The sequence below is a fragment of the Leucoraja erinacea genome, chromosome 1 (assembly GCF_028641065.1).
Source record: "Leucoraja erinacea ecotype New England chromosome 1, Leri_hhj_1, whole genome shotgun sequence".
Classification (NCBI taxonomy): Eukaryota; Metazoa; Chordata; class Chondrichthyes; order Rajiformes; family Rajidae; genus Leucoraja; species Leucoraja erinaceus.
In genome coordinates this window covers 13,435,606-13,450,851 of record NC_073377.1, presented here as the reverse complement: position 1 = coordinate 13,450,851, position 15,246 = coordinate 13,435,606, and the positions used below count along the sequence as shown (strand labels likewise).

Below are 15,246 nucleotides of genomic sequence, written 5' to 3'. Positions count from 1 at the left end.
TATACTAACAATCATAAAAGGTATTGAGGAGAGGAATAAGCCTTAACACAAGTGTATTGCGAATAAGCCAAGATAAAAGATTAAGAAGGCTTAAATCCTGCAGTCTGGAAAGACGACCCATGACAATAATAAACCCAACCTAAATTAACATAGGAAAAAATATGAAATGGAAAACAAGCAAAGGACTTAGAGAAATGATGATAGGAAAAATAGTGAAAGGGGTACAACACTAAACTTATTGCATTTTAATACCTGTTACATATTGTTCCAAAACGTTGCTGTTAAACTAACAACCACATGACATTAATGGACCTTAAATGATGAGCCGGCCACTTTTCTTTCTGGGTGACTGTAAAGGAAACAAGTAGGCTGCAAATTACACTTAAAAAAACCTTACTGGGCAGAAATTGGTGCAATTATTAATTGTAATAGAGGGGATTTTGTTCTCCATTTGCAGGCTGCTGAACACACAGATCCAGCAGATGGCATCACCGACCTGTTTGCGTGTCTCTGTTCCATGGGGATGATTGGCACTTAGCAAGCATAGTAATGTGTATCTTTAATACGATGAAAAGAAAATGCCAAGTGATTAGCATGAATGAAAGAGAAACTCGTACTAAGCATTTTACTATTTTAAATATATATTTTCACCGAAGCAATTCTGGAAAAATATTTTCCATTTATAAACTTTGAACGACTATTATAAATAAGATTCAATATTTTGCAGCTCGATAAATTGTGTTTTTTCATTGAAAAAATATTATTTCTATTGCAGAGTATGTTTTGGCCTATATATAAAGCACATTATATTATTTTGGAAAGCAAACATTCCCCATTTGATTGAAAGTATCATAAAAATAACTTCCAGGGAGCATAAAATTAACGTGACACTTTTTTTCAGGCAAATACACCAGAGTTGTAATTTATGTCGGGAAAATAAAATAAAAAAAATACATGCAATATTTTATGGATGTTGTTCAGACTACTCTACCACAGCGCCTCTTGCAAGCGGAAATCCACAGGTATAAAGGGGGGGATAATAAAGCACCAATTCTTTGCATTATCTCTGCTTTGTTGGTCCAAGTTATTGACCTGCAACAGCAGCAGCTCCCACGAGGTTCCATTGTTTATAATCTGGGGCTGGGACCAGGACTGTTCCATTCCTCAAAAGGGTGAGATGCAGAGTAGGGGCCTGGATGGATTCCCTCAGTTGTGATTTGTAAACTGCAAAAGAGAACATATTTCCATTTGAATCGAAGAGAGTAAAGAGTGTGACGAAGCGAAGCTATTGAGCCGATGGTGTGTTGTGGAGTAGGCATCTTTTCCTGTTCCCTCCCCCCCGGGCTGCTGGTCCGGTGGTGTTTCCCGAGGTTATAAAGCGGGCGTCGCGGCGCTGGTGGCTCACTCAGTTCTCCCGGCGCTGGGGAGGAGGACGGAGCTGTGAATGGGATCCCTGGGTCAGCTCGTACGTAGCTTACCTTTCTCATACCGATCAGAGTGTGTGCGTGCTAAATGTCACCGGCAAAAGGCAAACGCGGCGGCACGGAATTGTGCTTTATTTTGTTTTGGGAAGAAAAAATGTGTGTGAGATGTTTGTATTTGACAACAATGTGGTGCGTTGGAGAAGGTGTTAGGGTTAAGGAGCAGCAGGTGACTATTGTTGGTGGGTCGGGTCGGGTCGGGTTGTTTTATGTGGTGTTTGGGGAGGGGGGGGGGGGGTGAGGGCCGGGGGGGGGGGGGGGGGCGCTGCTGGGGGTTGTGGGAGTTGTAGTTTCACGGCTACTCGGCTCAACCCCGCCCGGCGATGCGAGGGGCTGAGAAAAACAACAACTCCCAGCGGCCCGTCACTCCGCCCACCTGCGCACCGTCGCCGGCCGGCCGGCCGGTCACCAGTTGCTCGCTCGCTAGCCCGGTGACAAGGTGGTCTAGGGGGGCAGGGGCTGTCAGGCTGGCTGGGTGGGTGGGTGGGTCAACACACAGGGCGAGGGTGGGTGCCAACACTGTACCTCAGTGACTGCCAATCACCCCCCCCCCCCCTCCCACAGGAAAAACACTATGTATGTATGCATGTAAATAGATTTATTTATTGAAATCATATTCTATGTCGCTCTTCCAGGGAGATGCTAACTGCATTTAGTTGTCTCTGTACTGTACTGTACACTGACAATGACAATTAAAGTTGAATCTGAATCTGAATCTGAGGGGAGTACACAGACCCAATCTAATCAGGACGTGCTGGGGGAAACAGCAGTTGGAAGTTGTGCTGACTTTGCTCCACGGTCCAGTCCATTCAGAAGGGTGCACAGTGTTGGAATTTTTTAATTTAAGAAGGAACTGCAGATGCTGGTCCACACCGCAAGTAGACACAAAATGCTGGAATAGCACAGCGGGACGTGTCTGAAGAAGGGCCTCGACCCGAAACCTCACCCATTCCTTCTCTCCACAGATGCTGCCTGTCCCGCTGAGTTACTCCAACATTTTGTGTCCGCCTTCGTTGGAGGTTTAATATTGTGAAGCCCTGAGACAGTTCAGCCTCAATACAATGTAATGCACAGCAAACAGCTCCAACTATGCAATACTCTCCTCCTCCCAGCGCCATACTTTAAAGGCTCCAGAAAATACAGAGCGATTTATTTATTTCCCTTTACCTAGCTCTAAGTCTGAAGATGGGTCTTGACCCTGAAGCATCCTTTTTTGCAGATATGCTGCCCAAACCGCTGAGTTACTCCAGCTTGTTGTGTCTATCTTCGGTTTAAACCAGCATCTGCAATTCGTTCGTACACATTTATTAGTGATTCCAGAGATGAGGGACATTGTCTAGACTGGCCTGTGTGGTATGCTCTCCTTGCAAAGGGATCTTGTAAGAAGTAGTCAATTTCAAGAAGGGTATAGATGTCAGCATTGGCAGAGGGTCAAGAACCAAAGGACATGGAATGGAACTGATTAGCAGGAGAACCAAAAGTACCGTGAAAACTTTGGCCAGTGGGTGATAACTGAAATGTACTGCCGGCTGTAGTAATGAATGCGGATTCAATTGCAGTGTTCAATAACGAACTGGCTGGAAAGAAAGGATTTAAAGAGTTATGAGAGGAGAGGAGAATGAGGCAGCTGCATAGCTTTCACATAGTGACATATAGATTTTGATGGGTTGAATCACTTCTTTTCATGTTGAAGCCAGTCTCTGATTCTGTGGATTGCAGAATTTTGGAAATAATGAATATACTATTGGGGGGGTGGGGGGTGGGGATGGGTTGATAAGGAAATTGCCATGGAAGGAATGGAGGTTTAGATTTAATTTGATTGTTTTTTTCATGAAATAAAACACATTTATTTTATATCCTTCAATGAGTTGCTTGAGTAATTGGCTACTATAAAATGCCCGGGGTGAGTAGGTGAGTGGTGATGGCCGTCAATTTGTATGTGAAGAGAAGAAAAAGGATCAGCGAATGGTTTGTGTGACGAATTTTCTTGATGGTCGAAGTAGATTTAGTGAGTCTAAGACCCTTTCTATGCTGTGGAGCAGGCCTTTTCCACAGCATAGAAAAGGCTTTGCTTCCTGCTTCCCAAAGAGATTATCTCCAATTCATCTGTTCTTTCCTCACAGCTACAAGGTTTGGGAAAACGTTTATAATTTGTCTTTGCTCCTATCCAGTGTAAACACATCTTTCCCTTATTCCAGAATTATATACAGAACCCAAGTTGTGGCCTAACTTGTGTTGAACATAGTTCTGCAGTCACATTCCCACAACTATATTCTGTACATTGGCTATTGGGGGAAAAGCAACCTTTTGGCTTTTCTAATCAATTTGTTGACATGTCCTGCTCCCTTTTAATACTATTAATATGTTTTAATATGTATTCCAAAAACTCCTCCATAATCCTTTAATGTACTTGGCTTTTACTCAATAAATATTGCACTTTAAATAACAATTTCCTTTGTTTAATAAAGTACAGGGTGGCCAAATGCATCTAGATTAATGTTCATTAATGTATACTTATTCTAACTAATTGAAAATGTTTTATTGCCTTTTATTTTTGCATGTTACATTTTCTATTGTTTGTTAATAGGGGTTGAATTGTTGTTTTGCAGTTTAAAAAAAACCATACATTTTCATCTGTATCTAGGTTTTTTGGATTTGGTTCCAAGATAAAATCTTCTACGATGCATGACGTGGCGAGAATGCAGTCACATACAGCCAACAGCATTAAACCCGTCTTGTTACTGAATAGTTTTAATTAAGGATATGCCGGGAGGTTGTAGTTAAATCGTGCTGCATCCACCCATATGCAAAGTAGGTGTCAATCTGAAAAGAGAGCAATTGTGATTTATGACTTATTTGCATTCCATGATGTGCAATTTTGAGCTTGGGGAACTTTTAAAGCTTCAATTCTACTTGATAGCATTATGTGTAAGAGTTTTCAAAATATGTTTCAAGATCTATAACATTACTTGAATCTTTAAATTTGTGGTAAGGAGAAAGTGAGGAAGTTCTTCGGATCAGTCATTTTATCCTTTGCATAGATAAGGATCGGTTCTGTTGAGGGAACACTGCACTAACTCAATGTTTTTTGCAATGGAAATTCTGCTTGTTTAAAACAGTATCATTGCTTTGGATAGTAAAATACAGGTGAAAGGTTGGGTGAAGCATTGACCAATGGAATTTAATTCCGAGTGTGAGGTGATGTATTTTAGGCAGTCGAATAGAGACTCTATGGCATATACAGTAAATGGCTGGGCTGTAGGGAGTGTTCATAAAGAAAGACCTTGGGCTTCAAGTACATAGCTCTCTAATAGTGACATCACAACTTTTCTACGAACACCTTCGCCCAACACCTCTGCTCAGTTCGCACTAACCAACCTGATCTCCTGGTGGCTCAGTACTTCAACTCCCCCTCCCATTCCGAATCCGACCTTTCTGTCCTGGGCTTCCTCCATTGCCAGAGTGAGGTCCTGCCCAAATTGGAGGAACAAAGAAACATAGAAAATAGGTGCAGTAGTAGGCCATTCGGCCCTTCGAGCCTGCACCACCATTCAATATGATCACGGCTGATCATCCAACTCAGTAACAGCACCTGATATTTCGCTTGGGTAGTTTACACCCCAGTGGTATGAACATTGACATCTAATTTCAGATAGTCCTCGCTTTCTCCCTCCTTCCCTTCCCACTTCCCAGCTCTCCCAAGCCTACTGTTTCCACCTCTTCCTTTCTTTCCCCCCCCGACATCAGTCTGAAGAAGGGTCTTGACCCAAAATGTCGCCTATTCCTTCTCTCCATAGATGCTGCCTCACCCGCTGAGTTCCTCCAGCATTTTTGTCCGCACAGTTAGAGAGGGTGGTGAAGAAGGTTTATGGCCTGCTTGTCCTGGTAGGTTGAGATATAGAATATAGTTAGAATATGTTGCCACTTTATAAAACACTAATTAGTCAGCACTGGGAGTTTTATGCAAAGTTCTGATTGCCACAGTATACGAAGGATGTGGCTGTGACAGAATGCATCAGAGATTCACTGGGATGTTTAAGAAGGAACTGCAGATGCTGGAAAATCGAAGCTAGGCAAAAATGCTTGAGAAACTCAGCGGGTGAGGCAGCATCTATGGAGCGAAGGAAATAGGCAACGTTTCGGTTTGAAACCCTTCTTCAGACTAGGATGTTGCCTTTATTGGTGAACTTCAGTTTATGGGAGAGATAGCGTACGCTATATTTGTTTTCCCAGGAGTGAAGAAGGCTGACAGATGTCCCGATAATGGTATATAGAATGATAAAAGATGGAGTCAGACGTACTCATTGTAGGGGCATCTGTAGATTGGTTATTTCCTACTAACCAATTGCAGTGCTTGTTAGTAGTTGCTCCCGCATAATATGTGATTTATATTACCAAGATCTTGCTTACGTAATTCAGTCTGAGTAGCTGCTAGTTACTGTAATGTCTTGCAGACCAATGCTATAAGTGGACTTTAATAAATATGTTGTATCTTGACGTGTGTACGACTCGACTCATTACATGGTGTCAGAAGTGGGATACAAACCCATGCCTCCATTTGGAGACCAGAAACACTATCTGGTTCTTGTCGACTTATTCAGGCTGGTTTGACATTGATCTACTCCAAACGCCATTTCTCCATCCATGGTTCCTCTGCATGCATTCTGTCCGACAACGGCAGTCAGTTCACCAGCTAGCTTTTCAAAAACTTTGCACAACGATGGGACTTTCGACATATCGCCAGCAGCCCTGAGTTTCCGCAGTCTAACGGACTCGCCGAACGAACTGTCCGAAGCGTAAAACATCTAATGGAGCGTTCATACCTTGCTAAATCTGACATCTACCTGGACCTGTTCAATTTAAAGAACATTGCCAGGGATCCCATACTGGGTTGCCCAGCCCAACGACTGATGTCTCGTCAAACACGTGCTGCCCTGCCTGTACCCCAGCAGCTTCTGCAGCCACAGGTCCGTTCTCCGCCCGCAGTCCAGAAACAACTACAATTCAAGCGTGATGCACAACGTTTTTTCGACAAGTTCAGTAAGCCATTTCAACCTCTCTCCAGTGGACAGGTTGTTCGCCTCCAGACCAACAAGGGCTATGGCCGTCTGGGTCACATCCATAGCCCTGCCAAAGAACCACGCTCCTACCTGGTTGGCACCGACGGGGCCATTTACAGACGCAACCATCAACATCTTCCTGTGAAGGAACTGCGTCCTGCGACTGTATCCGGAGGTCTTGCGTTTTGTATACCCTCCCACTACCGGGCCGGCTGTTCCACTGCCAGAGACTGTGTCCCCTGCGGCCTCTCCACGGCGTTCAGCGCCCAGCTCGCTTACTTCACCTCCTCTACCTGGCGGATCTCTGGTGCCGTCCCCGGTCACATCCCGTCACCTCCCCAGTCACTTTACTGGTGAAAGGAGGAGATGCGGGTTCGTACCGCACACGTGCCAGACGGGTCAGCAGGCCGCCCATTAGATACGGCGATTTTGTGTAACCATTTATACTTCCCCATATGCGTTATTAACGTTTCGGCTGCTGCCACCATGTTTCTACTTATCTATGCTTTATTTTGTTTCTACAAGGAAAGATGTAGATTGGTTATTTCCTGCTAACCAATTGTGGTGCTTGTTAGTAGTTGCTCCACCTAATATGCGATTTATATCACCAAGATCTTGCTTACATGATTCAGTCGGAGTAGCTGCTAGTTACTGTAATGTCCTGTAGTCCAATGCTGTAAGTGGACCTTAATAAATATGTGTTGTATCTTGACGTGTGTATGACACAACTTGACTCATTAGTGGACTTCAGTTTATGGGAGAGATTGCGTATGCTATATTTGTTTTCCCAGGAGTGAAAAAGGCTGACGGATGTCCCGGTAATGGTATATAGAATGATAAAAGATGGAAATAGTCAGACTTTTTTACTCATGGTAGGGGCATCAAAAGAAAAGTGCATGGATTTATGCTGAGAGGAAGGTACTTTAAAGGGGATTTGAGGGAAATACACATTGGTTGTTATCTGGAACTTACTGCCAAAAATTGTTACTGAGTCAGTTACAACTACTTTTAAAAGTAATTGTAACTGCTTCAATTAAATAGACATGGCAGAGAAGGAACTGAGTCTAAAAGTTCTTAAGGGGTTGGACAGGCTAGATGCAGGAAGATTGTTCCCGATGTTAGGGAAGTCCAGGACAAGGGGTCACAGCTTAAGGATAAGGGGGAAAACCTTTAAAACCGAGATGAGAAGAACTTTTTTCACACAGAGAGTGGTGAATCTCTGGAACTCTCTACCACAGAGGGTAGTTGAGGCCAGTTCATTGGCTATATTTAAGAGGGAGTTCGATGTGGCCCTTGTGGCTAAGGGGATCTGGGGGTATGGAGAGAAGGCAGGTACGGGATACTGAGTCGGATGATCAGCCATGATCATATTGAATGGTGGTGCAGGCTCGAAGGGCCGAATGGCCTACTCCTGCACCTAATTTCTATGTAAAAAAGGCAAAGTGCTTACGTGACACACATCTCTGTAGCCACGTGGTAAGTAATTTTCTCCTGTGGAGATTGCACAAAATAATCAGATTTGATTAGTTTATTGTCATTTATATAATGGTGCAAATAAATTCCTTGTTTGTTGATTTAAGAAATCATGTTATAAGCAAATATGAGATAATGTCGTGAGCTCTATTAACGCAAAAAATATTTAGTTGGGACAAATGTTGGAAATATTGGGATTTTTAATATTGTTATCTTTGAGTACTGTTTTTACAGACCTCATTGTTTCATTGTTTTGTTTTCAGGACATAAAACAATTAAATGTCCTTCACTTGAAATGGGCTGATTCCCATTCTGAAATGAAAAGACATTTCATTTCATGAACACATAGTATTCTAAAATCTGTTTCCAGTGGTTCTGAAATTATCCCATTAAATTCATGTTTTGCCCTGCAAATCTTGGACCCTCCACAAAAAAATGATTGTTTCATTTACTCAGTAGAATATGTGGACAGTAGCGGATATAATAGGAATTTACAGCATGAATACGAGCTGAAAAATTGATTTTCCTTGATATATCTATTAAGGTGAAGTATGGGGGTATATGTATAGAAAAATAAGAATGGACATATGAATATAGGGGCATGTACACTGTGGGTGGCTTGATTGTAATCAATTGTCTTTCTGCTGACTGGTTAGCACGCAACAAAAGCTTTTCACTGTCCCTTGGTACATGTGACAAACTAAACTAAAGAAAAAGTAACTACGCAGCTGGTAGATTTGTATTGTAGTGACACTTATCACTGAACTGTATGCAAAAAAGAATGTCACCGTACTTAAGTAGAGGTGACAATAAATCACCATTGAACCATTGAAAGTGTAATGTTACTGCACCTGAAACGAACTTATGCCTGATGTAAATTTGGTATCTAGATTCAGCAGGAAATTAAACGTTTATCAATTTTACACAAAGCTGTCTTTTTTGTTTTGTAGTAGATGTTTAATTGAGAAGTGAAGTTTACCTAATTTTGCAGGTCATTTTAGGGGTTTACACCCAAACCCTTGCATAGGAAATATCCTTCCCATTGAGATTAATGAAGAAATATATGTCACACTTCTAAATTCCTTGATCCGTCCATTAATAGATGCACGGACTATATATGCAATGCTGAATAAGTATTGGTTAGGATCTGCTGGCCTTTGGTTTTTGATTAGTTAGGGACTCAAAGGTTATGCGGGGAAGGTAGGAGAATAGGGTTGAGAGGGAAAAAAATCAACCATGATTGAATACAGAGCAGACTTGAGGCGAATAGCCTAATTCTGCTCCTATATCTTATGGTTTAAGAAGTCTGTTTGGTCATTGCATGCGGCACATCTGATCATTGTAAGTTATTAGTTTGAGCCTGGGAATGTTATATTCCTTTGCTAATATTTGAAGCAAGTTCTGGCAGGATCAGCAACTCTTAATCTTTTAAAATAAAATGTGTTTGCGGGTGTGTGCCTCGATCACCTAGCAACTAAAACTAATTAGAATCAATTTCAGTGGTTTGAGCCCATGGTTTAGGTCAAACTAATAGTCAATGAAAAATGTTACTGACATTTTTGAGCTCCATTAAAGAACTACAGTCAAGCACGAAGAATATCCTATTTAGGCTCCCATTAGACTGCATTTGAATCTTAAAAGCCTTTAGTCCAAATCCCTTCATGGCCTACCTTTGTAATCTACTTAAGTTTACAAGCCTTTAACATTTCTGTGGGCCTCCAAATTCTGGCCTTTTGTAGATCCCCATTTTTTAATCCCTACTTCCTGTGCAGGTCATACCTTAAATTCTGAAATTACCATCTTAATCCTAGAAGTTGCTAAATAACTATCTTAAGTTTCTGGCTATGTTTTAAGGCAGATATAGATTCTTGATTAGTACAGGTGTTGGGTTACGGGGAGAAGGCAGGAGAATGGGGTTATGAGGGAGAGATAGATCAGTCATGATTGAATGGCGGAGTAGACTTGATGGGCCGAACGGCCAAATTCTGCTCCTATCGCTTATGACCTTATGATATCTATGTGGCTTGGTGTTAACGTTGTTGACACCTAGGGATATTTTACTTAAAGGTATGTGTGAGTAATAGCTCATTACAATGGTGCTATAGACAATGGCCTGTTAGAGATTTGAGTTTAACAATTCAAATGATTTGCTGAATATGAGGTATGTTGCTCTGGGACTGACTATCCATATTCTGGGGGTATTTCTCATCTAGGCAAAAGTTATTTTTCTTGTTTTGTGGGCATTGGGCTCCAGTTTTCCCCTGACTTTCTTTTGATGTTCTATTTCAGCAATCTGTTGCCAATCACTCTTGCCATTTATCCCAAATCATTTAGCATCAGCAGCTGAGATGTGTACAATTAGATGATACTTAAACTGGCTGCAGTCTTTACGGGACCCGTTTAAGTGGCTTGCAGAGGTTCAATCTGTTGGTTGTACACATCCACCACAAATTTTACGGCAACTGGTGGTGTGGTCCCTCAAATCTGGGCAAAATCCTCAACCGAAGTCGCCCTGAAATTGTGGCACCTTGGCCGGGTGAGGCAGACGATCTTGACTTCCACGCCAATCAGCGAGTCGAACATGCCCTCTGCGGCCGGATACGGCAGGTTTGTTTCCCTAATTGACTTCTGTGGCTGACTGGTGGGTTGAATTTGCTGCCTGCACCCAGGGCTCTGGAACTCCAGTCTGGCCGATCTCCAGCCAGCAGATCCGTTTCCAAAACTGTGACCACTGTTGGTCCAGCAAAGCAGATAATCCAGAAAGGCTCTGGAACCAAGGGTACTGGAAAATTAGTGGTGGACCTGTATTTTGTTTCTGTGCATGTAGAATATTAAAAGCTTATTGCAAAAAAATGTTTAAATGGATGTGTAGGAAAGAACTGCAGATGCTGGTTTAAGTTGAAGATAGACACAAAATGCTGGAGTAACTCAGTGGGGACAGGCAGCATCTCTGGAGAGAAGGAATGGGTGACGTTTTGGGTCGAGACCCTTCTTCAGACTGATAATTTAAATGGATGTGGCTAGGTCAGTTTTTTTTAAATCTGACCTACAAAGTACTTTATCCATATGGTATGGATGCTAATCGAACCTACAAATTGCTGAAAATGATACAGAAGTGGCACGCATTTGGAGGTCATTTTATGCGATGAAGACGGAATTTTGCTAAATTAGTCTTTTCCTATCATTGAGGAAACTAGTGGAGAGTTGCATAGCTGTTCAGAGAACTGGTGATCTTGATAGAATTGAATGAGTATATCATGTGACAGATGTATTGATAAAAAATACGAGACAGAGTAGAAGGCGGGAATAAGGCCTGTAGAGCCTGTTATGCCATTCAGTTAGATAGTGGCTGATATGATCTTGACCTTGATGCTTTCCTGCCCAATCTGTCTGATGCTCAACTTATTTATAGCTCCAAAATCTCTCTGTCAGCCTCAAATATACTTAATGATTCAAGCTCTTGACCTTACTATAGTTGAGAATTCCAAAGATTTGCATTCCTCAGAAGCAATTCCCCAACAATTTCCTGCCCAATCCATATAATGCTTAACTAAATTCCCCTTCACTTCTGTCTTAAGTAAGCAACTCCTCATCCTAAAACAGTCCCTTTGTTCTGGTTTATATTTCATCTCAGCATTTATCTCGTCAATTCCCCTCAGAAGCTTGTATGTTTCTGTAAGATCTACTCTAATAAACTGCAATGACTATTACTGTGGCTTGATAAAGGACAGCTCCTTTATTCCAGCTTTCATGTTGAACCTTCTAATGCAAGAATACCCTGTAAGATTGTTTGCATTGTGTCCTTACCAATGTTTTGTACAGCTCGGGCAAGACCAGACAGCACGGTGGCGTAATGGTAGAGTTGCTGCCGAACTGCGCCACAGACCCGGATTTGATCCTGACTTCGGATGCTGTCTGTATGGAGCTTGTATGTTTTCCCTGTGACCGTGTGGGTTTTCCCTGGATGCTTCCCACGTTCCAAAATGTGCAGGTTTGTAGGCTAATTGGCTTCTGTAAATTACCCCTCCCCCGCATGTAGGATAGAACTAATGTATGGCTGATTGTTGGTTGGTTGATGCAAACTCATTGGGTTGAAATGATGAGAACTTCTTCAAAGTAGGCATACTTTGAGATTTCGCAGTGGAGAAGGGTCTCGACCCGAAACGTTGCCTATTTCCTTCGCTCCATAGATGTTGCCTCACTCGCTGAGTTTCTCCAGCATTTTTGTCTACCCTTGGGTTGAAGCATAGCTGCCAAGTAGTACGTATTTTACGTATTTTGTATGGAAATGCGATATGAATACGGAAATACGAATCCACGTTGTTAAATACGGATTTTTAAAAAAAGGGACCATTGATAATCGTTAAGATCGTTAAGCTGCACTGGCCATGAGACGGAAACTACCACTGTTAGCACTTGTTAACCAGAAGTTAACACGTAGTTATACAATACATACATCGATCCACATCCCTCAGGAAATGTAATTGTGTTTTGACCAAGTATTTATGATGCCGCGTTCCTTTGAATAAAATTCACGGGAGAATTTCTTAAAACTCAGTAATTGAGTGCTCCGGACCGCGAGCATGGGCTTCCTGGTGTGCAGGTAAAGTCATTCGCCCACGTTATTTTTAAAAGGAACTGCAGATACTGGAACAATCAAAGGTAGACAAAAATGCTGGGAGAAACTCAATGGGTCAGGCAAAAATGCTGCAGAAACTCAGCGGGTGAGACAAAAGTGCTGGAGAAACGCAGCGGGTGAGACAATCTCACAAAATCTCACGGCAGCATCTCACCCGCTGAGTTTCTCCAGCATTTTTGCCTCTCTCCCCAACTCGTCCCTCACTCCTTCTCTCTCACCCTCTCGCCTCAGCATTCCCGGAATCATTTGCCGTTTTGCGGGGACGGCTGCATCTGTGGTTCCTTCCTGTTGGGAGCCCTGGCCCAGGGCGGCTCCTGGTCCGTTCCCTCTGCAGGCACTGCCTGGTCCGCTAAGTTCATCCAGCACTGTTTTTTGTTTGACTCTGGAGTTGAAGGTGGACACTGGAGTGGGGTGGCTCAGCGGGACAGGCGGTGGCTCCGGGGAGTGGGTGGCGTTTCGGGTCTGGGGTGGGTGGTGTTTCAGGACGAGACAGTCACAAGTGCTCTCACTGATGAGAGTTCAGTCTGAAGAAAGGGCTTCTCTCCAGAGTCGCTGCCTGTCCTGTTGAGTTACTCCAGCTTTTTGTCTATCTTCAATTTCAGTGTAATAAAAAAAAAAAAAGAGTGCTAGAGGAACTCAGCGGGCTAGACGGCATCTGTTGGGGGAATGAATAAGGAGTTGTTTTGGGCCAGGGTTTTTCAATAGGAAGTAACTGTAGATCAGACATGATATTCTTCCGACTTAAATCGGAATTCCGACTTTTTGTTTTTGTTTTCCTATTTGTCAATTTTATGCCCGATTATTTGGTGGCAAATCAACTGCTGTCTCTAAGGGGGTTGTGTCCAATCACCGACCAGCTCCCTTAAAATTCTCGTCCAATCAACAAATCGGTCTCCTCCCATCCAATCAGCTGCTGTCTCCAAGGGCATTGTATCCAATCACATAATGCGCTGGTCACTTGGCGGCCAATCAGACGCAGTCTCTGAGGGGCGTTGTGACCAATCACTGACCTGCTTCCCTCACTGAAGCAGATGATGGCTGCAGCCAACACAGAGAGAGAGAGAGAGAGAGATGCAAGATGCAAGAAAGCAGCTACGACATATAATAATACACAATAATCAGTATTATAAATACACAATAAACAAGGTACGCATTCTTGTTCATGGGTATGACCGCACATAAAAAATAATTTCAGCAAAAAGGCTCTAATTTCCTCAGCAAAATACTGATTTTCAGGTACCAGAATACTGAAATGCTCTGACAAAACTTGGCAGCTCTATAGAAGGGCTTAATTCTGCGTTGCCTCTAAACTAAACATCCTTTTGTACTCCTGCTTTGCCATAAAGGCCCATGCTCATTTGTGTTCCCAATTATTGACTACATCTACATGCGATCTTGGTGTTTCCTACAGTACTTTGTTAACATGCGTGGATGCTCCTAAAGTATTTTCTAAAGCTACAGTTGCTGCAGCCACAAATCTTACAAAAAAATTGTCAACAAATGTCTAAGCTATTTCTTTTTCAAATAAACTGTCGCCAGTTGCAATTTTTTTCTGACTCAATTTATTCCCCTCAAATTTGAATCTTCATAAAAGGGTATTCAATCTACTACATTATGCCTGCATATCTCAGCAATTATTAATTTGATAATTACTACTTTCTATACTTATCTACTTTTTAAAATGATATGCATTGGAGAAATAAAGGCAACTGTGAGCGTCAACAACATTGCAAATGCTATTTTTATCCGGGGCTATGCTTTCACAAGAACAGGGCGAGTGGGCGTATTTTGTTAAACACTGAACAGAATGAGCTTGAGGGCAGTGGTACAACACTCAACACATTTAACGCCATGTGCACACATGAAACTGAAATTTCCTTTATTTCCCTCCAAGCCAAGAGCAGGAGCATAAATTCTACTTTGGTAACTTTTTGTTAGTTTTCAATGGAAAATGTTAATTATCCTGATAGGTTGATCTGATGAAATTTGATAAGATTTTAATACGTACCATGTTTCTGGATCATCTGATTGGGACAGTCATTAAATATGGTCATTCACGTCAAAATAATAGAATGGCTGTCTCTTATAATAACTGCACGGAGCAAGTTGTTCCTCCTTTGCATTTAGCCAATTTCATGAGGACTACATCTCAGCAATTACTTGATGGTGATTACAGTCATAGTCATACAGCATGGAAACAGGCTCTTTGGCCCAACTCGTCCATAATAACCAAGATGGCTCAACTAAACTGTTCCCATTTGCCTTCGTTTGGTCAATATCCCATTATATCTGTCCAGTCCCAGTACTTCATTGTTTGGGATGATAACTGGTGTATGCTGGTAGGCTACCTGAAGAAAATATGCATGGTGCTGTTGTTCGACCAAAGGCCTTTGTGAGGGAAAATGTGTCACATTGCAAAGATGGACCCTGTAGCTTTTGTGTAATGGTACTGGACCATTAATACATTGCGTGTTCCAATTCAAGGATAGGGGTGGCATTGGATTCTGTAAATCTTTAGTGATTGGTTTATATGCGTGGGGATGAAAACCTGCTACTCCTATCTGACAAGACTTGTATTATTTGATTTTAATTC

At 42.3% G+C, this 15,246-nt stretch overlaps 1 protein-coding gene across 4 annotated transcripts in view; it reads left to right on the top strand.

Moving 5' to 3' along the window:
• The first annotated feature begins 1,380 nt into the window (after positions 1-1,380).
• Positions 1,381-15,246, top strand: part of LOC129707234 (protein FAM53A-like) — a 110,368-nt gene continuing 96,502 nt past the window's right edge. The window contains exon 1 of one of the 4 annotated variants that reach the window (XM_055652136.1): positions 1,381-1,465. Coding sequence is in view for 1 of the 4 variants with exons in the window: in XM_055652382.1 (XP_055508357.1) it covers positions 1,445-1,465 (21 nt within the window). In the remaining 3 variants the exon portion in view is untranslated. The other 3 variants (XM_055652382.1, XM_055652300.1, XM_055652220.1) reach the window with 3 other exon arrangements.